Source organism: Bos indicus, chromosome 23, assembly GCF_029378745.1.
Source record: "Bos indicus isolate NIAB-ARS_2022 breed Sahiwal x Tharparkar chromosome 23, NIAB-ARS_B.indTharparkar_mat_pri_1.0, whole genome shotgun sequence".
NCBI classification, from domain to species: Eukaryota; Metazoa; Chordata; class Mammalia; order Artiodactyla; family Bovidae; genus Bos; species Bos indicus.
Window position 1 is genome coordinate 25,655,431 of NC_091782.1, and position 26,297 is coordinate 25,681,727.

Genomic DNA, 26,297 nt, shown 5'->3' on the forward strand with positions numbered 1-26,297 from the left:
AGCTTGTATAATTTGTTATGACAGCTGTAGGAAGCTAATCCACTCAGTTTCCTCATCTGTAAAGCTGAAAGACTGGGATCATATTGACAAGGATATCCCAGATCTTTAATTTTAGAAAAGTCATTCTCAGACACTGGAAAATTAACAAAGTATGCTAACTTTAAGACTGTCACCCTATCGGCAGGATGTTGTTTGCCTGGGGATGCCACGGAAAGCTTCAACAAGAAATGCTGCACCCGTTACGGCCCCTTTACCAGGAATCGCTGTGTTAGAAAGCTGGATGCGAAAGTGTCCTCCTAAAGGTGGACTTGTCCTCTGCAGTCTCTGTGTTGTCACCTGGACCAACCGGGATCCTTCCTCTGCTCCTTCAGTGGGCACAGCGCTGCAACATGTCAGAAACAAAGCATTAACCACAAGGACCCTCGAGTAGCTGCTCCAGACAGAGCACAGCTCCATCTCAAGGACCACACAGTCTCCCACGTTTCCAGGCCATGAGCATGAGCTCCAAAATAATCCCTCTCCCACCACAGCAGAGAAAATGAAAGGTGAATATGAGGGGTCTCTAAGGGTCTTCCACTCTCCCCCTCTACTGATCCTGGGAGAACGCAGAGGCAGAGTGAAGAGTGAGGAGTGTAGCCTCCGCTGCTCTGGTCCTGATGCACAGTGGAAGGAGAAGCCTGTGCTCTCTAACTGTATCTTCACAGTCAGATGAAAGCTCACCGTGATCCACAGATCCTCTGCGCTCAGTATCCCCAGCAGAAACAGGCCACTCCATCTAGCAGAGTCCTTATCCAGCACCTGCGTGCACACTGCATACCTAATCCTGCTTTCAGTACAATAAGTGGGTCAAATAAATCATGACATACCATGCAGTGGAATACTATTCAGCCATTAAAAAGCACGCTTAATGAAATGGGGAAATATTCCATTTATACCAGTAGGTGAAAAGGACATGTTGCAAATACAGTGTCTTATCTGTTGTACCAACTTGAGGTTTAAAAAGTAAATATATATAATTAGTGTTAGTCACTCAGTTGTGTCCGATTCTTTGTGACCCCATGGACAGTCGCCTGCCAGACTCCACTGTCCTTGGAATTCTCCAGGTAAGAATACTGGAGTAGGTTGCCATTCCCTTCTCCAGGGGATCTTCCCAACCCAGGGATTGAACCTAGGTCTCTTGCACTGCAGGCGGATTCTTCATCGTCTGAGCCACCAAATATATATAAATATATAGTACATATACATGTATTTTGTGTATATATGTATATGTGTGTGTGTATATAAAAACTGCCTTGGGGAAAAGAGTATTTTAGAACATGGATTCAACGTGTTAAAAGAAAGTATCTCTGAACAGAGGGATTATGAGTGATTTGTACCTTTTCTATGTGCTTTTCTGTACTTTCCACATTTTCAACAATGAACATGTGTGATTTTGATCAGTAATATTACTTAAGTACTACGTATTGATGTGCATACTCACAAACACACAGAAACAGTTAGACTGAGGCTTATCTGGTTGGGGGCCATCCTGTGTTGTCCTGACTTTCTCAGGCTGAAGGCTTCCAGAAGGAGCTAAGGAGCCTGAGAAAACTCAGAAGGGGAGGTTGTGAGCACCTTTCTAAGTGTGGACCTAGATTATACTCCATCATTTCAGAGTTAATAACTTTGGCATTTGGAGCACAGGATCACAGGGGGCTCATCTGACGTCTCCCTCTCCATCACCAAAAGCCTTTCCCTCCTTTATTCTATTGATGACTTTTTGTCTTTTCTACCCAGAGGACCGTGAAACATTGTCAAGAAATGTGGAATATAGATTCAAGCTTTCTAACATTGATAAAAAGTCTCAAGCACGGTGTGAGTAATGAGAACTCATTTCAGAACATGTTAGATACAGGGGGAGAAAAGAAATTTTAAAGACAAGGCATCTCAGTCGTCCCCATCCTACGGGTTTTAGTGAACATTTAAAAGGACGAATTACAGCATGCATGTGTTCCAGGAGCTTGGAGGAGCCTGATTCTTAGTTACTGCTTTGTAAACTATGGCCAAGACGGTTTATTGACGAATCAACGCTTATGTGGCTCTAGTGCCATCTGGTGGTGAGCTTTCAGAACTGGCTGGTTTTGTTCCTTTGTCTATGAATTGTACTTCCTTTTGCCTCAAAGAATTCTAGTAAAATTTATATATTAATCTTATTAATGGAATGGAAGAAGAGTAGCAAGAAGAAAACAGTGGTAATGTGAACCTCTGAAAAGCATAAAAATACATCTACTTGTAAAGTAATTAACTAGGAACTAGCCCCCAGATCAACAGAATCAGCATTGCCTGGGAACTCATTAGAAAAGCAAATTATCAGGCCCTGCCACCAAGCCTACTGAATTAGGATGGTGTGGTTAGGGCACAGCAACTTGTGTTTTAACACAACCTTCAGGTAAGTCTGATGCAGCATTCTTAACACTGAGAACTATTGCTGTAAGCAGCAAGGCAGGTAAAATTTCCTGATTGATAAAAAGTCTCACTGCTGTGACTCCTAAGGCCAGTTAGCAATTTTAAGGAGGGACAGGTGACCAAAGATGGTTCCCTACCTTGCAGTGATGAGCGGGAGCTCCAGGCCACACCCTGCCAACCAGGAGGTCACACTGTAGACGGGAGGTGATCCCACTACTGAGAGCAATTCTAGCAGATTCCCGCCAGGGCGAGCTGTACCAGTGTCTGCCTGAGAAACTGGAGACCGAGGAGCCAAACATCATCAAGTAAATCAAGATGGAAGACCTGCTGGGTGGATGATCCCTGCTGGAGGGTCTGAGTCACTCACATCTCAGCACACCATGAAAACAGAGATTCCCACCTACCTGCTGCCATGAGGAGAAAAGGAAGAGGGAGGAATTCAGTTGCCAAAAGAAAATGCAAGGTCATGATATAAGAAGACGATGACTAATTCCACAGCAAACTTCAGTAAGCCCCAAGCCAACCAATCATCATTCCCTGTTCCGTTGGAGGTCCCCTGCCGCCACACACACGTGCAAACACACAGCTCATCTGTGGCGGTGTGCACTGCCCCTCTCTTCCTCCTTTCCTTCTCCAAGTCCCGGCAGCTCCAGCAATGCAAGATGATCCCCTCAGGAACACGGAACACACAAGGCAGATCCTAGAGATACTTGAGTTTTATCCACTGCATGGTGTCACCATGTGTACAGACACAGGGCAAGCATTTAAGACAGACCATTTTGCAAATCCTGATTTTCCACTTCTACTGGGTGACCATTTGGCTAATCACCATACCCCTGTAAGACTCTTTTCTCATTGCTAAAGTGGGACTCATGATAGACATCAGTCTGCATTTTGGCAGGGAGAGTTTACTGAGATGGCAGGTTTAAAGGGCCAGCGTAATATCCTCTTTCCCTTCTATTAGGCACCATGTAAATGCAGTTTCTTTCCCAAGTCTGTGCCATCGAGACAGCAAACAGTTGAAAAGCAGCATCCTTGCAGGCCCAGTGCTGAGCACAACACCAGGCACAGAGCCAGTGCTCGATAAAAGTTCATCTGCTCTACTGAGTATGGAGTCATTAAAAATGGCTCTGGTGCCAGTGATCTCTAGGTTTCAATGTCCCCCACATCCCCAAAGATTTGAGGCAAGACACTCAGCACCCTCTTAGCTTTGGTTTCTTAATCTATAGAGTGGGGATCATAGGGCCATCTTAGGGGTTCTGAGAATTAAATGAGAAGTATTTGGTAGCTACCACTAAATAAAAAGAAATTTCATAGAGGACATTAGGTGGGAGAATATAATCAAATATTAAGCTGATCAGATAAATGTCAGCCAATTAAATACGAATATGGAGCCCAAGTATGTCGTTTATGTTACTATTAAATAATCCTCATAGAAAAATTGTTGCCAGCAGGATGACTGAACCAAGTGGGAAGCAGATTGTTATACCCAAGCCACCTCCTGCCTTTCTTATCTCTGCCCTCTGCCTCCCTGCTCCCCTCCCCACCTCACCCCTACATGGCTCCAGATGCTGGAGCATTTGGGTGCATAGTGGTGATGGCCGTAAGAAAGAGTTGGGATCCTGGGCATTGAGAGTTTGGAGAGGAGGAAGGGAAATGATACCAATTATCTAGTCCTGAGTTTCCCAGTTAGTGGGTTCAAGTGTATGAAATATTGATCCCATTAGCCCTCTGGGAATCTGTGCAGAATTTGGGGTCACCAAAGGCCCCAGCCAGTCTTGGGCACCAAGGAATTCAGACAGTTATCCCAGCACACTATTTGAATATTATTTTCTGTGTGTCAGAACATGGAATTTGAAGTCAGCGATGCCAGATGCCCAAAACACTCAAATCACTGGAACAGGTAAAAGATGGAATTCTGAAGAGCATCAAAAATGATGCAATTTCAGGGCTTGAAAGAGAGTTCTCTTACCCCTCACCCCCAAGTTCCCTGCCCCTTAGCTCTGCAACTTTCAGGTAAAAGACTAAAAGTTGCACAACTTGAAAATCAGAACGCAAATGACCATTCCATCCTTTTCTCCTTGAAGAGAGAAAGAGAAGCTATGAGAAGCAGGAAAGCCAGAGTCACAAGGGATTTGATGGAAGAGGGAGAGTGAACAAGTTGGAAACCTAGAGGCCCTAGGAGCAAACCACACCACCCCTCTGGCCTTCTGTCCCTGGCATGTGTGTCACACGTGGCCTCGGGGGAACCCTTGGTGAGCACCTTGCCCTTAAGACAAACAAAGCCAGCTGAGATCAAGGGACTTTGTGCAGAAGGGGCCAGGCCTGAGCTCTGAGTGATGCGTGGGAGCAATCAGATGGGCAGAAAGACAAAGCTATTCTCATGAGGATGTGATGACTCTCTAACACCAAGTTGGCCCTAAGGGTTGTAAAATCAGACTTGTGGCCCATTTCAGGGCCAATGATGGTCTGTTCCTCACAGCACCTTTATGACAGATATTAACAGATGGAGGGGGAGAAATCCTGCCAGCCTGACAATAGTAATGATAATAGTAGTAATAACTGATCATATTTACTGAGCACCTACTACAGTCAGGACCCATGATGAGTGCTTTACATCACACTTCAGTTAATCTTCACAGTAATCCCATGGGGTAGAGGCCTCATTATGCCATTTTATAGATGAGAAAACCAAGGCCTCTCAGCCAGAAAGTGGTAAAATTGGGATAAGATGACAGGCACCCAAAGCAAGAGCAAACATTGGGGTAAATAACAGAAAACAGAAGGAACTTGCTAGAGGGATATAAAAGCCAAAGACACACAATCACGACTTCATCTTCTCCCTGGGATCGAGGCGGAAAGATGGAGAATCATCTGTTCTCTCTCCATTAAAAGAGAAGCAGCCCCTCCAGAAAAGCCTGAGGACCCTATCTGATGGATAGTTCATAGAGGAGAGTAGATCTGATAATCACCTGTTAGGTTTGTGTCTGCAATAATAATCTCATCCACATAGAACATGCCCATCTCTGGAGACAGAGGGAGGAGGTCAATCTGATGAACCAGCACTGGGGAATTTGCAGGAGGCAGCTGGAGATGCGAGGCGTGATGCACACACATCTTCCAGAGGTCGGTGCAGGTGAACTGCCAGCTGAACACAAGCACAGAGCAGACACGGGCCTCCCGTGAGCACCACTGTCCTATCACCTGAGAGCCCCAGTTCCCCAACCTGGGCCCGAAGACCATGCAGCTGGGAGACCACACAGTCCTGGTTGCCATGGTACCAGCATCCCACCCAAAATGGGTTCAACTTGGCTGGGACACAACACCAGTGAGTCATGTTTAAGTCCACCATCCATTCATAACAATGTCAGCAGTACTTTCAAATTACAATACAATTGTGTGTCTTAAGCAGATCACATGTTAGGCTCTAACCACAGAGATGATTAGTGGTCTCTAAAACCTAAGACTCACTTAGGTTTAAAACCACTTACAAAACCCCTGAGAGATGTGGAAAGAGTGCTGAATCAAGGGATCAAAATGCCTGAATCATATTCCAGCATCTTTGTTCACTTGCTGAATGAATGTCAGTGAATCACACATTCTCTGGGCCCCGATTTTTCTCATCTGTAATGTCAAGGAATGTTCCATAAAATCTCTTCCACATATGATGGTCTTTGACTCTATGCCTATGAGAAATGTCAGACTCCTTATATATGTAACGACTAACTGCTCTTAAATCAAACTTCTTTGCCAAATAAAACATGTTCAGAGCTGAAATTATTGTCCGAGACCCCACTATCAGACAATACCTCCCATGAATCACTGTCCCCAGGATAGTTAGCCATACCATCTGGCAGAATTCCCACCACACCTGCCCACAGACAAGCTACCTGTGGGTACCTACTTAGGACTGGTCCCCAGGAGACTCCAGTCACACGTGATGTTCTTAACAGGGTTTTGAAGGCCAATTGTGAAGGACACAGTCATCTTCAGGGTTGTATTCTCATGGCCTCTGTATGCAAGGCACAACTAGAGACACAAAACAAGAGCTTCAGCTCTGTCACTAAGAAGCAGCTGTTCAAGTAATGTTTATTGAGGACAATCCACCCCCTAGAACCAACCTAGAGACAGCCAGACCACGCCTGCCCTCCTAGACCTTACCTTGCTGCTGCTGCTGCTGCTGCTGCTAAGTCGCTTCAGTCGTGTCCGACTCTGTGCGACCCCATAGACGGAAGCCCACCAGGCTCCCCCGTCCCTGGGATTCTCCAGGCAAGAACACTGGAGTGGGTTGCCATTTCCTTCTCCAACGCATGAAAGTGAAAAGTGAAAGGGAAGTCGCTCAGTCGTTTCCGACTCTGTGCGACCCCATGGACTGCAGCCCACCAGGCTCCTCCATCCATGGGATTTTCCAGGCAAGAGTACTGGAGTGGGGTGCCATTGCCTTCTCCGGATCTTACCTTAGTTTAGAGCAAATTGCTATTTATCCAACAGAGAGTTATTCAATGCCTAGCACTGTGTGTGGCTGTGAGGATTTTTTATCTCAATTAGAGATCTCAATTAGAAATCCCTTGTTGTGACCCAGATACCTGTGCAACCTCAAGCAAGGCACTGAACCTGTCTGAGCCTCACTCCTTAACCTGAACTCACCAGCATCCTTGGCTTCTAATTCAGAGTTAAGTAAAATCGTTTGGCAGGATTTTTCAACTGTGGCACTATTGACATTTAGGACTGGGACTTTTCTGTGAGTGCTTTTCTTACACTGTGCATTGCAGAACGTGTAGCAACTTTCCTAGAATCTACCCACTGGATGGCACTAACACTTCCCTGGTTGTGATGACCAAAAATGCCTCTCAGTTCAGTTCAGTTCAGTCGCTCAGTCGTGTCCAACTCTTTGCGACCCCATGAATCGCAGCACGCCAGGCCTCCCTGTCCATCACCAACTCCCAGAGTTCACCCAGACTCACATCCATTGAGTCAGTGATGCCATCCAGCCATCTCATCCTCTGTCGTCCCCTTCTCCTCCTGCCCCCAATCCCTCCCAGCATCAGAGTCTTTTCCAATGAGTCAACTCTTCGCATGAAGTGGCCAAAGTACTGGAGTTTCAGCTGTAGCATCATTCCTTCCAAAGAAATCCCAGGGCTGATCTCCATCAGAATGGACTGATTGGATCTCCTTGCAGTCCAAGGGACTCTCAAGAGTCTTCTCCAACACCACAGTTTAAAAGCATCAATTCTTCGGCACTCAGCCTTCTTCACAGTCCAACTCTCACATCCATACATGACCACAGGAAAAACCAGAGCCTTGACTAGACAGACCTTTCTTGGCAAAGTAATGTCTCTGCTTTTTAATATGCTGTCTAGGTTGGTCATAACTTTCCTTCCAAGGAGTAAGCGTCTTTTAATTTCATGGCTGCAGTCACCATCTGCAGTGATTTTGGAGCCCCAAAAAATGAAGTCTGACACTGTTTCCACTGTTTCCCTATCTATTTCCCATGAAGTGATGGGACCGGATGCCATGATCTTCATTTTCTGAATATTGAGCTTTAAGCCAACTTTTTTGCTCTCCTCTTTCACTTTCCTCAAGAGGCTTTTTAGTTCCTCTTCACTTTCTGCCATAAGGGTGGTGTCATCTGCATATCTGAGGTTATTGATATTTCTCCTGGCAATCTTGATTCCAGCTTGTGCTTCTTCCAGCCCAGCGTTTCTCATGATGTACTCTGCATGTAAGTTAAATAAGCAGGGTGACAATATACAGCCTTGACATACTCCTTTTCCTATTTGGAACCAGTCTGTTGTTCTATGTCCAGTTCTAACTGTTGCTTCCTGACCTGCATACAGGTTTCTCAAGAGGCAGGTCAGGTGGTCTGGTATTCCCATCTCTTTCAGAATTTTCCACAGTTTATTGTGATCCACACAGTCAAAGGCTTTGGCATAGTCAATAAAGCAGAAATAGATGTTTTTCTGGAACTCTCTTGCTTTTTCCATGATCCAGGGGATATTGGCAATTTGATCTCTGGTTCCTCTGCCTTTTCTAAAACCAGCTTGAACATCGGGAAGTTCACGGTTCACGTATTGCTGAAGCCTGGCTTGGAGAATTTTGAGCATTACTTTACTAGCATGTGAGATGAGTGCAATTGTGCGGTAGTTTGAGCATTCTTTGGCATTGCCTTTCTTTGGGATTGAAATGAAAACTGACCTTTTCCAGTCCTGTGGCCACTGCTGAGTTTTCCAAATTTGCTGGCAGATTGAGTGCAGCACTTTCACAGCATCATCTTTCAGGATTTGAAAGAGCTCAACTGGAATTCCATCACCTCCACTAGCTTTGTTCATAGTGATGCTTTCTAAGGCCCACTTGACTTCACATTCCAGGATGTCTGGCTCTAGGTGAGTGATCACACCATCGTGATTATCTGGGTCGTGAAGATCTCTTTTGTACAGTTCTTCTGTGTATTCCTGCCACCTCTTCTTAATATCTTCTGCTTCTGTTAGGTCCATACCATTTCTGTCCTTTATCGAGCCCATCTTTGCATGAAATGTTCCCTTGATATCTCTAATTTTCTTGAAGAGATTTCTAGTCTTTCCCATTCTGTTGTTTTCCTCTATTCCTTTGCATTGATCACTGCGGAAGGCTTTCTTATCTCTTCTTGCTATTCTTTGGAACTCTGCATTCAGATGCTTATATCTTTCCTTTTCTCCTTTGCTTTTCACTTCTCTTCTTTTCACAGGTATTTGTAAGGCCTCCCCAGACAGCCATTTTGCTTTTTTGCATTTCTTTTCCATGGGGATGGTCTTGATCCCTGTCTCCTGTACAATGTCACGAAACTCATTCCATAGTTCATCAGGTACTCTATCTATCAGATCTAGGCCCTTAAATCTATTTCTCACTTCCACTGTATAATCATAAGGGATTTGATTTAGGTCATACCTGAATGGTCTAGTGGTTTTCCCTACTTTCTTCAATTTCAGTCTGAATTTGGCAATAAGGAGTTCATGATCTGAGCCACAGTCAGCTCCTGGTCTTGTTTTTGTTGACTGTATAGAGCTTCTCCATCTTTGGCTGCAAAGAATATAATCAATCTGATTTCAGTGTTGACCATCTGGTGATGTCCATGTATAGAGTCTTCTCTTGTGTTGTTGGAAGAGGGTGTTTGTTATGACCAGTGCATTTTCTTGGCAAAACTCTATTAGTCTTTGCCCTGTTTCATTCCATATTCCAAGGCCTCTAGTGTGAGCTAAATCCCCACCACCACCTGCTGGGTGCCTGTGCTATAGAAGAAAGGCTGGAAGTTGGGTGTTGTCCTTTCCTGAACCGTTTAGTCCCAGCTCCCACTCTTTTTTGACTCAGAAAGGACTTGAAACCACTGCCGTGAGCTCAGTTATCCCAGGAAGGTTCACACTGGTTCCCAAAGAGCAGAGCTATTGACGCAAAGGATATGAGGTACTGGAGGAATGTGTCAGTCCATCCATCAATAATAACAGTAACTATAATAAATAATAACTAGCTTTAAACAAGTCCTAGCCGCTGCCCAAGCACTTTACTGGATTACCTCATACACTCTTCCTCCATAGCTTGAGAGGCAGACCTGTTATCACCCATTTCTCAGATGAATAAACTAAGATAAAACAAGAGGGCATGCAGGGTATAGAGTCAGAATTAAAAACCAGGGAGTCTGAGTGGAGAGTCTGCTCTCATACCTGGAGACCAAAGAAAACACTGAAGCATATGGAAACTTCCATGTCGTCATTGTTGTTGTTTTGTCATTAATCCAACTCCAACTCTTTGCAACTCCATGGACTATAGCCCTCCAGGCTCCTCTGTCCATGGGACTCTCCAGGCAAGAATACTGGAGCGGGCTTCCATTTCCTCCTCCAAGGGATCTTCCCAACCCAGGGATCAAATCCACGTCTCCTGCATTGGCAGGTGGATTCTTTACCACTAAGCCACCTAGAAAGCCCAGAAGCTTCCATAGGTCTCAGTTATTACAAAGGCATTTCTATGCAGCAACTAGCTAACGGAGGACCCAAGGTGTCCATTCACACCCAAAACCTAGCACCTCAGCCTGAAACAGCTTGTGAGTCATGGTAACCACTCCCTTGTGCTTCTGTTTCTCCACTGTCCACCCCAGAGAACAATTTCAACCCCTCCCTACCCACCTGGCCTGCAAACACCATGGCTGCTACTTACGTGTGTGTACTGATCTAGCCGGTAGACTTTCTGAACAGCTGGAGGTGTCAGGACAAGGTGTCGAGGCTGATGGAGACTGAACCTCCCACAGAAGGGCTCTGTCCCACTGGTGAGGTGCCCATCAGAGGTGGAACCTTCTAACCCTGGATGAAGTTCAGATAAAATAGGAAGACAGGAGTAATTATCAAACAGAGCTCCACAACATGTCTGCAGGGAATGGGTTATGGGTTCTCCATGACATCGGCCTCTTAGTCCTTGGGCAAGCCGGGCAGGGCTCGGGGTGGCCAGCACCCTCCAGCTCGAAGGCTCCACCTATGAGAAATACATTATGTCTGCTCCAGAGCATTAAAAATCTATTATCATTTTCTATGTGTACCACACACACAAAAAAAAATATTGAGAAGCAAAGAGGTAAGGTGTGTTGACTGCAACTTAGCTCACCTTACGATTTCTAAAACATATCCTCACATATTTGGAATATGTTAGACTACCGTCTTCGGCTTCCCAAGTGGTAAAGAACCCATCTGCCAATGCAGAAGACATAAGAGACTCGGTTCAATAGGTCGGTTGGGAAGATCCCCGGCATAGGAAACTGCAACCCACTCCAGTATTCTTGGCTGGAGAATCCCACAGACAGAGGAGCCTGGCGGGCTTCAGTTCATAGGGTCACAAAGAGTCAGACACGACTGACACAAGATACTATGCACAGCACAGACTACTGCATTATGTAAGAATTCCTTTGAGATATGATTTGAGTTAAACAAGATTTGCACTGTTCTGCTATGTCTCTCCTATATCGGTTGCTCTTTCCCACATGTGGCATGAGATGCAGTTCCTGAGCCTAAGTCACCAGCATCCTTCGTTTCCAACTCTCTGCTCCCCTGACAGCACAGAAGGGATGTCTTTTCTTTCTCTGATTCCCACACCAAGCAGCTCCCTCCCAAACATGCAGCCTCTCTCTTAAACACTGTGTCCAAATCCAGTTTCCATTGAAATGAACAGAGTGACCTTGGAGATGAAATGAAGATTGTTCCCTGTTTACATTAAAAAAGAGAGAGAGAGAGAAGATAAGCGTGAAGAAGAAGGTCAGAATTTGTCAAACCAGGAATCGTACCTTGTTCAAATCCCAGCCAGAGTAAGATGTTCGCTGAAAGGGGTTCCAGTTTGCATTTGACTGCAAGTAACTCCTCAATGGCTGTTTGAATCTGTTAATAAGAAAAATGACCAGGAGCTCATGCCATGGATGTAAAGACTACCTCTAGTTCCCCCACCTCTCCCTATGTGAATAAAATGCCCACCTGATGGGCTGTGGCATTTGCAGGGATTGGCTGACTAGAAACGTTGTCCCAGGTAAGGAAGAAGTTCCCCGTGCCAGACAGAGTCAGCATCTATAAAGTCAAGAGAGACAGAATTAAAGAATATGTGCTCATTGAGCCAAAAAGACAGTCTAGGAACATAAGACATACTTCCCTGACTTGCTATAGACAGTACACCAGGAAACAGGACCTAAGTGGGTCAAAGAGCTATGAAATCACGCATGTATACACTCACAGGCATGCAGACATGGGCGTGAGTGTTAGGAGGACCTTATTTCCTCTCTGAGGAATACGTTTCCAAAGGAAGATTTACCAGGACTTTGGTACCCAAAACTAAGTCCATGAATCAGGGCGTCACAACAGTAAGACTCCTTTTAAAAAAAATCCTCTCAACTCTATTGGATGGATGTCCAATCTCTTTTGTAGGAGAGTTATCATTATGGCTCAAGTCTCCTGGCTCCCAGCCAGCCAGCACTAAATTCCTTGCAGAGTTCAGCCCCTGAATCTAACCCCATGGGACAAAAAACACAGGCAGACCTGGATTTCCGGAAGTCTCTGGGCCCAAGCTCGGATCTGATGCTTCTCCCAGAGGTATGTGCTGACCACGTCAGGATTCAGCCAGGTGTTGTGGATCTGGACACCAATTCTCACCCCACTGCTGGGGGCTCTCCCTCGATGCTCTGCTTCCAGGTAGTACCTGGCTCCCCCAAGCAGCTCCAGCTTGGGGGTCTTCTGTTGCTGGGTCTTGTCACTCCCATTCTGCTCCCAGGAGTCAAACCAGTCGGCAGTGCCCACCCTGATAGAGGCCATTTTCACCTGCACCCCAGTAAACACATCAGGACCGATACTGTGAAGCTTCTGGGCTTCTCTTTCTCAAACAAAAAGCATCTAGACATCTACTAACAAGGGACTTGGGGGCTGTTCTGCCTTTTCCAACAAGTTAGCCTAAACTTTCTAGGACTATTCTATGCATGCCTCTCCAGTCATCTCTCTCTCTCTCTCTCTCTCTCTGTCTAAATCACATAGTATTCAGATGAGATGGATGGGCCATGTGTAAACCTGGAAGAGCCAACCTGAAACCCTAACTTTACGTGATGCTGTGGGTAAAATCATATGACACCCTTTGAGAAATCTAAACGACTTGACCACATCAAAATCTATGATGCTTCTCCACCCAACCAGCAAAGTAATTTCATAGAAGCATATTCATCATTTGAGAGAAAATACTGTGTTTCTTTGACAATGGCATTAAGGAATTTTGGTTGTTTGCTAAAACACTTATTTTATCCTTCAAAACTGGCCAGAAAATTCCTGCATAAAACTAGCTACATCCACACCCAGAATCAGTCGTAAAAACAAATTCTGAGTCAGACAAATCTGGATTTGAATTCTTAATGTGCCTCTTTATCACCCCAGTGGCCCTGGATTGGTCATACAAGCCTTCTAAGCCTCATTGTCCTCATCTGGAAAATGGAGATAAAGAGACATAGCTCACAAGATGCTGTGAAGTTTAGAAACAAGGTATGTAGCATAATGACCAGCAAGCTCTGTTTCAAAAAGTAAAATCATGTAGATTATATCTCAACTTTTTAACATTTCTAATTTTAAAAAACCCACACACACACATGAACGCACCAAAAAAAATTAAAGTCTCTGGTTGCTTAACAGTGTGTTACAACTATCAGTAGACCATGAAAGCCTTCATTTTGACTTCCTGCTTTTTTTTTTTTTTTTCCACGAGTGAGGGACTGGGGACAAGAAGAAGGAAAACAAGAAGGTGGTGAATACCTTGGTCCTCAGGTCCTCCGACCAACTGAAATACAGAGAGGCCTGGTTGTCAGCCTGGATCCAGAAAGTGTAATTATTTGTCTCTGGGGCCACAAAGAACCCACTGAGCCGTGCTCTGGAAAGCAGAGGAACACAGAGAAAGACGTGAGGGCAGCCAAGCCCGGTATCACTGACCCAACTACGGTGCCCTTGGGTTTGTTTGTCTTTATGTTAATGAGGAGGAAACACTTGACTCTTACGCCTGTGACTGGCCAGAGCCCTCTGGATGCATCTCTTCCTGTGATGCCTGCCTGGCTCAATATCTCAGCCCATCACTTCGAACTGGCACGACTCCCCAGGCAGTTTGCATCATCTTTGGGAAAAGATGCTGTAGCCACAGCATAGGGTCACCTGGGGGCTTAGCTGAGATCACTTGCCAAACATGGCCAGTACAGGGTCTGGCACATGGTAAGCATTCAGTCAATAGTAAATCTCATTCTCATTATTAGAAATAGAGATCTTCAATCAGAGTTTTCTCTGATTTGATCTACATATGAAGAATACAGAGAATATTTTCTGAGAATAGTTTTGAAAATAACTAAAGTTCCATCATTATCATACTAATAAGTATTCCAATTTTTTATTTTAAATTTTTGAATTTTACAGAAACGAATGCCAGAAAGAATAGAAAGAGTTGCTCTCTGGTTTGGGGATCCTTGAAATGGCAGAGAGAAACCTACAGGTCATACCAAATAATCAAAATGTTCTTTTATCTATTGAGGTGGGACTCTCCTTGACGCCCCCACACACACTGAATATAGCTGAAAGATTTTCTTTGGAACATTACTTATGGTCCTCAGAAACTATGACAAAGCTGCAGTACTAGGTGCCACCAAACACACACACACACTATTTATTGCCACTTTAAAACCATATACTGGTGGTTAGATATCTAATTAGTACGACTTTCAAGACAATAGAAACTTAACTCTGATCAGATTTCCTTCCCAACTTGGTTCCTTCAATGTCTGAAATTCAATGAACAGAGAACAAAGCCTTCCTTTTCACAACTGAATTAACCTTTAAAATGGCCAAGAGACTCCCCTAGTGGTCCAGTGGTTAAGACTGCACTTCCACTGCAGGGGACATGGGTTTGATCCCTGGTTGAGGAACTAAGATCCCACATGCTATGCAGCACAGCCAAAAGAAATCAGTAGAAGAGTCAAATCCTTGAAAGTGGTTACAGATGGACGAGAATTCACCCGCCTGCAAATGCAGGAGATGTAAGAGACACAGGTTCGATTTCTGGGTGGGAAAGATCCCCTGGAGGGGGACATGGCAACCCACTCCAATATTCTTGCCTGGAGAATCCCATGGACAGAGGAGCCTGACAGGCTACAGTCCATAGGGTCACAAAGATTTGGACATGACTAAAGTGACTTAGCACAGAATTCAGATACAGGAGTCATAACCAACCTCTCTGAGGAGAGTTTCAAAAAAAGAAGAGATCCATCACACCTAAAGGATATAGACCCCTATATACAAGCTTAGAGCACACTATGTCTCCACAGTTCTCTTATTTTCTACATTTTTAAGCCCACATTAAAATAATGAGAAATTCTGGCCACATCCTTGAAGGGATTAAAAAGACAAATCTAAACAGGGAAACTTCACCACACTGCAGTCACTGCTGTAGAAAACAATGTCTCCCGAGCCCACAGGAGCTTACCCCTGCTCTACACCAGCCATCTGGTTGACCTACAGCACTGGATAATTGTTCCCACAGAGCTGTTGGCTGCTCAGCCTCTGCTCCCTCATATGCCCAAAGGGCAACTGTTTGAGTCTTTCTTTAGCATCATCCAGATATTGGTTTTATCTCTTAACCACATTCCTACAGGAAGTTTTGCCCTGCTCTTTACCAAGCTTCCAAGCCTACCCAGCTAAATATTCTGATGAATAGTCCTCCCCAAAGCAGATTTCAAACTAAGCTGTACAACATACGTATTTTACTCATTGATCAAAATTTAGCATGTACACATAAAGGGCCTGTGGTCCATGAACATGGTCCATGAACATGGCTGAAAACAGTGATCAAACTTTGTGACTGCTGAGTTAGTAGATATTTTACATTTTCCCCCAGAAATCTCATTGCTTACTCATCTGTCTCCTAGCCTCACCCAGGCCAGTAGATTCACTTGTGATCTGGACATCCACTTTTCCTACAAACATACCTGAAAGGTTGCCCTTCCTTTGACCAAAATCCAGATGGTGAACTGGCATTAGGGACGATCTGCCAACTGTACCCAGGGGTGGCTTCAGTCAGGTCCAAGTCCTCAGAAGCATCTCCAACTTCAAAGAGAAGCCCTCGATTGCCTGAAAGACACGTATGCCTCATAAACATCAGAGGGGGATTCTGCCCCAAGCGGGGGAACTTCTTGACTACAGATTCAGGATGAAGATGATACGGGAACAATTTAGAAGGTGAGTCAACTGAGACCCAGATGGAGTAATCATGTGAGACATTGTAAAGACTGTATATAGAGCTGATTCACTTTGGTGTACAGCAGAAACTTATACAATATTGTAAAGCAACTTTATCCTAATAAATTTAAGTGAAAGAATACCCCCCAAAATAAATAAAGATAATACAAATGTTCTAGAAGGTGGAAACTACTGCTAGGTGTAAGAATTCAGCCTCTGAGAAAGAGACACCTGACAAGGAGCAGTAAGGGGCATCTTCTCAGAGGACCATAAAGAACCAAGGAGCGCTTTTTAATGGGAGTGTCCAGATAAGAGAAAAATGCGAAAAAGCAAAAAAGGCTTGTGAAGCCAGGAGTGCACTTCAGTGCACTTTTAATGTCATGAGAACTCTATTCCCTAAACCCTCTTTGTCCCCCAAAATTGGCAATCCTCACATTTTTCATGAGTCCTGACCTCAGTTTGTGAACATGCAGCAAATCATGTGACAGGCTGCCATTACATAACATTCTAAATGTCATCTATTTATTTGTTTTATATTAAAAAAAAAAAAAACCCTGAGACCAAAGACATATGTGTAATCAGTCAGTACAGGTCAGTTCAGTTGCTCAGTCATGTTCGACTCTTTGTGACTCCATGGACTGCAGCACACCAGGATTCCCTGTCCATCACCAACTCCCAGAGCTTGCTCAAACTCATGTTCATTGAATCAGTGATGCCATCCAACCATCTCATCCTCTGTCATCCCCTTCTCCTCCTGCCTTCAATCCTTCCCAGCATCAGGGTCTTTTCCAGTGAGTCAGTTCTTCACATCAGGTGGCCAAAGTATTGGAGCTTCAGCTTCAGCATCAGTCCTTCCAATGAATATTCAGGACTGACTTCCTTTAGGATTAACTGGTTTGATCTCCTTGCTGTCCAAGGGACTCTCAAGAGTCTTCTCCAACACCACAGTTCGAAAGCATCAATTCTTTGGCACTCAGCTTTCTTTATAGTCTAACTCTCACATCCATATATGACTACTGGAAAAATCATAGCTTTGACTAGACAGACCTTTGTCAACAAAGTAATGTCTCTGCTTTTTAAAATACTGCATTGTGTTATCAATGCTGCTAAGTCACTTCAGTCGTGTCCGACTCTGTGCAATCCCATAGACGGAAGCCCACCAGGCTCCCCTGTCCCTGGGATTCTCCAGGCAAGAACACTGGAGTGGGTTGCCATTTCCTTCTCCAATGCATGAAAGTGAAAAGTGAAAGTGAAGTTGCTCAGTCGTGTCCAACTCTTAGCGACCCCATGGACTGCAGCCTACCAGGCTCCTCCGTCCATGGGATTTTCCAGGCAAGAGTACTGGAGTGGGGTGCCATTGCCTTCTCCTATACTGGCTACTAATTGGGTTGACGGTAAAAGCTCTGGAATCACCCATGGATGGGTTCAGAGTCCAGCTCTACCACTTACTTGATGGGCAGCTTTGAGCAAACTGCTTCACATCTTTATTTTCTCCTGCATCAAAATGGGGTCAATAGTAAACAGAGAAACTGCTCTAAAGACTAAGGGAGCTGAGTTACACGGCAATTATATCTCAATAAAGCCGTGGGGAGAAGTAAAGTCAGTTTGACAAATCTGGAGGGAAAAAGACAAAGGGAGCTTAAAATATATATACAAAGAGCCGGAAATATAAGTACTCAGTAAAGGATAGCTAGGGCTGTTATTATTATTTTTAATTCCTGTTGTTATTCCCTGTTAAATCCTAAGAAGGGGAAACAGATAAGGAATAAGCAGAAAAATAACATCATATTTTAATGTACTATTTGAGGTTTCTCAGGCTCAGCAGGATTGATATTTGGAGCTGGATAACTCCATTGTGGGGCTTCCCTGGTGCTGCCTGCAATGCGTTTTAAGGGCTGTACTGAAGGATGTTTAGCAGCACTTCCAGCCTCTACCCACTAGAGGTCAGTAGCACCGCCATCCCAGTTGTAAGGACCGAACACTGCCAAGTGCCCCACGCCTGCTACTGACAACAGCTGCAAAACAGGATCATTTGTCCTGTTACCCAATGCATGAATTATTATTCATTATTACCCAACACAGGGCTGTGTGCCCGATACACACTGAGGCCAAACAATACCAAAACATCGGAGCCTGGAACAGAGAAAGGTTTACCGCAGAGCCATGCAAGAAGAGTGGCTCATGACTTTAAAAAAAACCCAAGCTCCCTGAAAGCTTTTCAGCAAAGTCCTTTTATAGGGAAGGTGAGGGAGGGGCATTATTAGTTGTTGCAAATTTCTAGGTGTCAGATCTTTTGTTCTTGAGGTCAGGCCATAATGTTCCAGTCTCCATCAAAACAAATGTTAGTCTCTGTTCTGACAAGAAAGGGCAAGGTCCCAAGAAGGCTCAACCTTCACCCTCTGAGATCCAGGTCCTAGTTAAGAGGAGGGGGGGTCCCTGCGGGTGCTGGTTACCCTGCCCAGGGAATGTATGGCCAGCACTCAAGTTTGGGTCCTCCTGCCAGTGCCCAGCCTAGCTGAGGAGGCAGCTTTCAGCTGGCGGTGCCCTCAGGTATCCAGACCTTACCCAGTCACCATCACAGAGGACTCCAGCTGCCCCTCAGGATCCTCAGGCCGCCCAAATCGGGGCTGCATCCCATGAACTGCAACCCATGGAGACCCCTGTCGCCATTAGGTCGCAGAGGCAAAGATAAGGGGAGAAGTCGTCCTTGACTCAAGACCTGCGCCGGTCAATGGGAGGCTGGGGTGAGGGCTTGGGAGCTTTGCAGGACACAGCCCTCATCCTGTCCCTGAGACCCCCAGCTCACCCGCCAGCCTGAGACCAGACAGCCTGGAGGGCCCTGGGGAGGAGACTGTGATCTGCCTGTCTAGAGCTAACGATCGAATGTTAACAGCTGCCTGTCCACCCCACCCCTGCTACTCTTCCATAAAAGAAATTCCAAAAGCATTGTATAAAGGACACTGACAACCATCCAGAACTGCCACATTGTGTTTTCTATATACATTTTATTTATAATGTACACTTTAAACTCTTTTGATCTTATTTTAGAGCAACATTCTTCAAACTTGCCTGCTAAATGTAATAAGGAAGCCTAGAAATGCAATAAAAATTACTTCCTCAAGTTAAAAAAATCAGCAGCACTCAGGAAATTCCCCTACCACGACCCTGGTAGCTTCCAGCAGGAACCGCTGTGATAGGAATCAGACTCTCTATTCCCTGAATTCAGACTCACATTTTCTCCATCACTTGCTTCATATAGTCATTTGTTACCTTGGATTAGAGCTTTCCTTGAGTAAAGACCACAGATCAGGGACCTGGAGAATGCCCAGCCTAAGCTTTGAATGAGTTTTTACACCCGAATGGCCTTTCTTTAGAAAGTTTTCCCCTCGATGAGACTCAGGAGATGAACTCCCCTGCCTGTGCTTTTAACTGTGAAGTCAGCCCCTGTGGGGCATGTAGGACTCCAGACACCAACTACCCTTCATCCCTAACTACACCTGAGATCCTGTTCTAACACTTCCCAGAAAAGTGCTTCCCTGGTGCACTTGCAATTTGTAGACATGGGGTAGGAGGTTTAAACACAGAAGGTGGACTTTCCTGGTGGTCCAGTGGTTAAGAATCCGCCTTGCAATTCAGGATACATGGGTTCGATCCTTGGTCCGAGAAGATCCCACATGCCATGGGGCAACTAAGCCAGTGTGCCACAACTACTGAAGCCCATGCGTCTAGAGCCTGTGCTTCACGAGAGAAGCCACTACAGTGAGAAGCCCGTGCGCTACAACGAAGAAAGCTCATGTGCAGCAATGAAGATCCAGCCAAAAATAAATAAATAGTGAAAAAGGACCAGTGGAACCTGCCCCCCTGCCCCCTCTGTTTCTGGTGGCCCCATCACAATACAGCTCTACTTTTCAGAGTAACAGACAGCTGCTCACAACAGCAAAGAAACAACATTTAAATGCACCCCATTACACCCCACTCTCTGCCTCATCTAACCGTCCTATGAGCAAAGAAGAAGCAGTCTGTTGCTCTGTCTTCTTAGAGCATGAACTGGAGTGCAACTGACCCAGAGCATGGAGGAGGCAGCTCAGGCTTTTCCACCAATCACTATGGGAACATCTTGATGGCAGTTACACTTCCTGGATTGTGGTTTCCACTGAACCCACTGGCCATTCAGTCGCCTGGGGCTAGGAGTCCCGGGTGTTGTCAAGCATCTGAGTAAAGCTAAGAATACCTCTGAAAGAAAAGCTCTGATCCATGATGCAGGACTCACTGAGCAGCCAATCAAACAGCTGAGATCAGATTCAAACGCCTTCCTTTCCACTTCCTGCCCCTTGTGGTTAAAAAATGTCACCGTGGCGACTTCCTTACCTGCCTGAGGAGCAGAGAGCCTTGCACCTTTACTCGGGGCCCTGGTGGTACACTCAATCCTCCTGGGAGACACATGTCTAATATCACACGGAATGCCTGAGGGGGAATTTAAATTAGATTCAGATCTCAGTAGCAATATCAGTGGAGATACAGATGTGGCCAGAGGACCACACTAAAGTAGACAGGCTCCTGTTGCAGGGCAAAAGGCCGGAAGTGGAGAGTAGCGAGAAAGTTGTGGGAGGAGGCAAGAAAGAGAGAATGCAGAGCAGTGGAACACAGGCCACTTAGAACAATCAGGAAGAAAGCAATGTTAGCCATGCCGTTCCCTGGAGATGACCAAGCTAGGGAAGGGAACTGTGACAGGAGAGTGTGAAAACATCGTCCAGTATCCTTGGTGTCACCAGCTAGAAGAGCATCCCATCAGGCAGAACAAAGGATTCTAGGCAGGTTCCACAAAAGCATTTGCCCAGGGGGCATTCCAGAAGAATTGGTGTAACAAATGCCCACCCACTCCTGCTTATTCCTACAAACAGGGCTAAGGAGGAGGGAGTAAGGTTGCCTTTTAGAAGGAGTGAGAAGTGAATAAAGTGAAAATGTTAGTCACTCAGTCATGTCCCACTCTTTGGGACCCCATGGACTGTAGCCCACCAGGCTTCTCTATCCATGGAATTCTTCAGGGAAGAATACTGGAGTGGGTAACCATTCCCTTCTCCAAGGGATCTTCCCAACTCAGGGATTGAGCCCTGGTCTCCTGCAATGCAGACAGGTTCTTTACCATCTGAGCCGCCAGGGAAGCCCTTAAAAGAAATACTTTTGTGAAGAGGAGCTGTGCCCTTGCTTCTCTTCCCTCCCCAGATGGGGACACCAAAGGGACTTGCTCTGATTTGTGAGTGTATCTGCAACAGGGCATTCTGTTACATGTTTGCAGAGCTGCAAGGCCAAAATCCCCTCCTTTTCCCAGTCTCAACCAAACATAGGACAAAGACCGTGGAACAGGGTCCCAGGAGGAGTCAGAAGAGGCAAAGATTGCTTCCCTTCCACCCTCTCCAGGCCAAAAGAGATATATAATATCCTACAGCATTCAAGTATGAACTCTTTTCAGTCATTTCAACTTACCTGCAATGGTAACCTGAGCAGGGTTGTCAAAGAAGTCTCCTATAATTGTGATGTCTGTTCTTCCCCCAAGGCTCCCAGTTTCTGGAAACACAGACAGTATTTCTGCAAGAGGAAAAGAAAAGTAAGTTTCCAAATATAATCCAGGATGTGACCCGAATAATAATATAATCATGTTGCTGCTGTTGAGTCACTAAGTCCTATCGAATTCTTTGTGACCCCATGGACTGTAGCCCGCTAGGTTCCTCTGTCCATGGGATTTTCCAGGCAAGAATACTGGAGTGGATTGCCATATCCTTCTCCAGGGGATCTTCCCAACCCAAGGATCGAACCCACATCTCTTGTGTCTCCTGCACTGCAGGCAGATTCTTTACCGTCTGAGCCACTATACAGGATCAATATTTAAAAAGAGTGGGAATTGCAGCTTTTCCCATGAGTTTCCCCATGGTTGCTCATGCTGTCAGCAAAAATCCCTGCATACCATGAGGCTTTCTTAGGACATCTGTCTCCTCACTTCAAGGACCCTATTTATACATCACAGAACAATAGGTTATACTTTATAGAGACCTCAACTCCGCATGCATTGGTCAAGGTCTCAGTTTACACATATGAGTCTGTGATTTGCTCTAAGCAAAAGAATGAGTTACACTGTCATATGCCACAAGTCCCCAGGAATTTAACTTTTTCTGATCTTTTCCCCTCCTATGATCAAACTTTGAGAGTTCTAAGTTTCATCCCCTCAAAGCGAACAAGTAGTCATGTTCTCTCATTAATTGAAGGTACAAAGAGGCTAATTATGAGTGGTTACCACTCCAAAACAAAAGCAAGGGTCAAAATCCAGCTTTGACAGAGGTAGGCCACCTACAGAGTGAATGGCATCGACCCCTTCACTTAGGAAATTTCTTGCACTTTTGGCAAAGGTAGATTTCTGCTGCCTCTGGGATTTGAATCAGCCTCACAACTTTTCAGTGGTTTTGAGATTGTACTCAACTTGAGAAGCTAGCACTCACTTTCAGGAGTCAGCTTTCTAGTCCTAGACTGAGTTCACAATTTCATGCAAGTTTCCAGTTTTTCAGATTTTGGTTTTTTTTGTATACTCATCAGATAGCAACACAAACTTCGCATCTGTATCAGCAAATCATAAATCCTTGCATGAATACTCAGAGGTAAGATGCTAAAATAACTACAAAGATGTGCTTTTAGATTTTTCAGCGCCATCTCTTTTCTGTTATTCTTTTAGAACATACAATAAGGATGATTCCCCTTTCTTTTACTCAGTCTATATCCCTAGATTTTGTATAAAAATCCATGACCAAGCCTCTTCTAATATTTTAATTTTACTTTGAATTTAATTTCAATAATTAATAGATAAATATTAAATTTAATATTCAAAAAGTTAATATAGTAAATAAAGTCAACACTCATCAAGGAACTTATTCTCACACAAAACCAAAGGGCCATCAATGACTGCAGGGAAAGCTTTAGGTGTTAATGATCATAGAGAAATGGCCAGAGGAAGTCAGAGAGAGTTCAAGGTCCAGGGTGGTGTGAGGGAAGGGGGGAGAAATACCGTGAAGGAAAATGGTACCTGAGTACGTCTGGTACAGAAAAAGGTCTTGCTTCGCACTGACCAGCCATGCATCCTTGTGTATCACTGACCTCCAAAAAAAGAAAAAAAGAAAAAAAAAAACCCACAAAATTGTGTTTTGGATGAAAATTGCATCTGGGATTTCATTTTTTAGATTGCTTGAAAGAAGATCACTAACTTTTAGTGATCTTTAAAACTGTTTAGATACCGGCTCCTTTTGATGACTAGAGAATACCAATGGGGCAAAGTTTGTTTTCTGATCTATAAAATTACATGGGAATAATAATACCTACTTTACAGAGTGTGACTAGCATTAAACGGAATAATGAATGTGAAAGGGCTTGGTGTGGAATTGGCCCGTGGGAGGTAGTCAATAGATGCTAGTTTTATTCCTTCCTAAAAAAGAGTCAGAGACACAAAGAGCAAATCTCCCTATGTTGAGCTGAGTAGCTGTAGGTCATGTGTTATTATCTTCACAATGAAATTAATATCAGCTAGGCAATGCCCTTTTCAGGAAACACTGAAAAGTACATAGTGTCAGAATATGAGGTAAGGCAAGCAGAAATCCAGACTCCACATTTCTCTCTCCAGAGTTCTATAAAATCTGGACCCCTTCCATCTTAAAGAAGTCATTTCTTGGAATGACACAAAGCACTTTATGGAACTATGTACTGTTTTAAAATTCCATTAAAAAAATTAAAAAAAATAAAATAAAATTCCAGTATTATGAGATTACTTAAGTAATTCCCCAAATTCTGTATCTTTATCCCATTGAAACATTTATGTCACTTCAAGATGAGTGCACAGGACACAGTTATATTCACTCAGGTGTAAAAAAAGAATCAAGTAGGTACCTGGAGATTTATTACACTACTGTTTGTATACATTTGAAATTTTCCATTATAAAAGGTTAAAGAAAACTAAGCAAGACAAGAGAGTAGATAATGTAAGATAAAAATAAATTTGCTTCCTCCCAGTTACTTACTTTCCTTTGTTAAATACTGAGAAACTAACATTCTGGGAGCCTGTAACAAACAGAAATAAGCATCAATACAGGAACCTGCATGAACTACATGGGCCAGGACATCGCTATCATAAAGCAAGAAGTCCAGCGATCACCAAGGTACCACCCGCACCTTAACGTCTCTAACAGTGCTCGAAATAAACACGTTCCAGACTCGCATTGCATCAGCAGTGGCGACGTCTAACAATACAAGGATAAATGTAATAGCAATAGAGCAGCTAAGAACTGGCTTGGAGTTAGACCAAGAAGGATAAATCCTGCTCCACTGGTTACTAGCTTCAACTTTCTTTCCTACAAAGCAAGAACAATCCCACCAGCCTCACAGGTGCATGTGTGAGGATTAATTTAGTTTATATTTAAGCTGCTTCCTAGAGCGTCTCCCAGAGAATTCTCAACAAATGGTAATTATTAGTATCATTCTCAAGAGAACCAATTCTTGAAATAGTTTTTTTCTGGACACAGAGACACAGATGGATAAGACTTTAAAATTCTGTTACTTCTCAAACAGACCAATGTAGTTGCCTTCCACACGACATTGCAGAGTCCCAAGACCATGGTCTTCCTGAATAGGATAGCTAGGGAAAAACAGGAAAAGGTAAGAGATAAGAATTACCTGGCAATTCACTTCAGAAGCTCTGGTTCTTTACCCAGGAAAGTTATAAAACAAAATAAAATTATAACTAGAGTTATCATCAATACATACACTACCAGTCAAACACATAGTGTGAGAGACAAAATTTAACGTACTCCTTACCTCCATTGGGTTCTTTCTTTCCAAAGTCTGTTTTATGACAAGGACAGCAAGATCATTATCACCCTCCCCCCAAAAAAAGTCTATTAGCAAGTTTGAACCTGAAACAGGAAAATTCTGAGCAAACCAATGGAAGATACCAGGAAGAAATCACATTATACAATTTGCCTCTTCTAAACACTAGTCCCAAAAAGGTAAGTCATAGGGTACAGAAGGTTAACCCACTCAGTCCCAAGTGATTTGAAAAAGCCAGAAAAATGTTGATTATCTCAAAAGTAAGCACATAGATACTCATTTTCTAAATTTTCCTTGTAATAAATAAACAATTGAACAACTGAAACTTTAGTGTTTTTTTCCTCTGGCTAGTCGATACAGTACAGTGGGTGAGAGGATGAACTCTGGATATAGTACAGTGGTTAACAGGATGAACTCCAGAGGCTAGTAAGTGGACCCAGGTTCAAATCCCAGCTCTGCCACTTGCTCGTAGTGAGACTCTGGGCAATTACTTAACCTCTCTGTGCCTCAGCTCCCAAATCTGTAAAGTGAGACTAAGAGCTGTATGTACTTACAAGGTTATTGGCTGCCTTCAATGTGAAAGTGTTCATGCAGTAAGCACTTATTATTAGCTACCTGTCTTTTCAAGAAAGCTTTCTGAACCCACTTCAGGTTGCATTGTGAATCGATGACTGTGCCATTTCTAGGAAGTCTAAAGATGAGGCAGTCAACAGGCATGGGTGCTTTAAATTAAAAATAGATGTTTATGTGTGTGCTATGCCCACGTGGGAGAGCCTAAAAACATAGATATTGGCAAGAAAGATACTCACCGGGATCCCGTCTGTCTGTTTACAAGAGAGCAAGGAGTGATCCATTTGTCTCCCTGAGCTTCCAAAATCAGTGGACTGGATACAAAAGGGGAACAACAGACACAAGTCAAGAGGGAGTGCTCTCTGCAAACATTTCTGGAAAAACTCAGAGGAAACACTATTGTGAACATTCATCTCTTAACTTATGGGGCATTAGTGCAGGTGGCTGGGGACTGTCCCCAGAGGAGATGCTAAATCAGACCCTCAACCCTAGGGCAGGATGCACAACACTCATCTGTGGCCCATACTTTCACACCAGTGAGGGAGCACTGCCCCTTCCAGAAAAATCATCATCATCTCCTCCTTGACTATACTGGGTCTACACAGAGCCACTGAGGAGTGTACACCTGTGTTCCTCCCAAACAGTATCCCAGACCAAGGCTGCGATGGGACCAAG

At 44.3% G+C, this 26,297-nt stretch overlaps 1 protein-coding gene across 11 annotated transcripts in view; it reads right to left on the reverse strand.

Annotated features, from left to right (window-relative positions):
- The window catches only part of PKHD1 (PKHD1 ciliary IPT domain containing fibrocystin/polyductin), a 443,081-nt gene that overhangs the window by 395,775 nt on the left and 21,009 nt on the right, over positions 1–26,297 (reverse strand). For 6 of the 11 annotated variants that reach the window (XM_070778111.1, XM_070778110.1, XM_070778108.1 and 3 more), the window contains exons 8-23: positions 25,862–25,936; positions 24,797–24,861; positions 24,248–24,287; positions 23,263–23,333; positions 21,678–21,779; positions 20,562–20,657; positions 15,944–16,085; positions 13,734–13,848; positions 12,483–12,761; positions 11,928–12,017; positions 11,744–11,834; positions 10,630–10,772; positions 6,350–6,474; positions 5,418–5,593; positions 2,583–2,721; positions 255–382 (exon numbers count right to left, since the gene is read on the reverse strand). In XM_070778111.1, coding sequence (XP_070634212.1) covers positions 255–382; positions 2,583–2,721; positions 5,418–5,593; positions 6,350–6,474; positions 10,630–10,772; positions 11,744–11,834; positions 11,928–12,017; positions 12,483–12,761; positions 13,734–13,848; positions 15,944–16,085; positions 20,562–20,657; positions 21,678–21,779; positions 23,263–23,333; positions 24,248–24,287; positions 24,797–24,861; positions 25,862–25,936 — 1,877 coding nt within the window. Of the gene's footprint in view, positions 1–254; positions 383–2,582; positions 2,722–5,417; positions 5,594–6,349; positions 6,475–10,629; positions 10,773–11,743; positions 11,835–11,927; positions 12,018–12,482; positions 12,762–13,733; positions 13,849–15,943; positions 16,086–20,561; positions 20,658–21,677; positions 21,780–23,262; positions 23,334–24,247; positions 24,288–24,783; positions 24,862–25,861; positions 25,937–26,297 lie in introns of all 11 variants that reach the window. The other 5 variants (XM_070778113.1, XM_070778112.1, XM_070778114.1 and 2 more) reach the window with 4 other exon arrangements.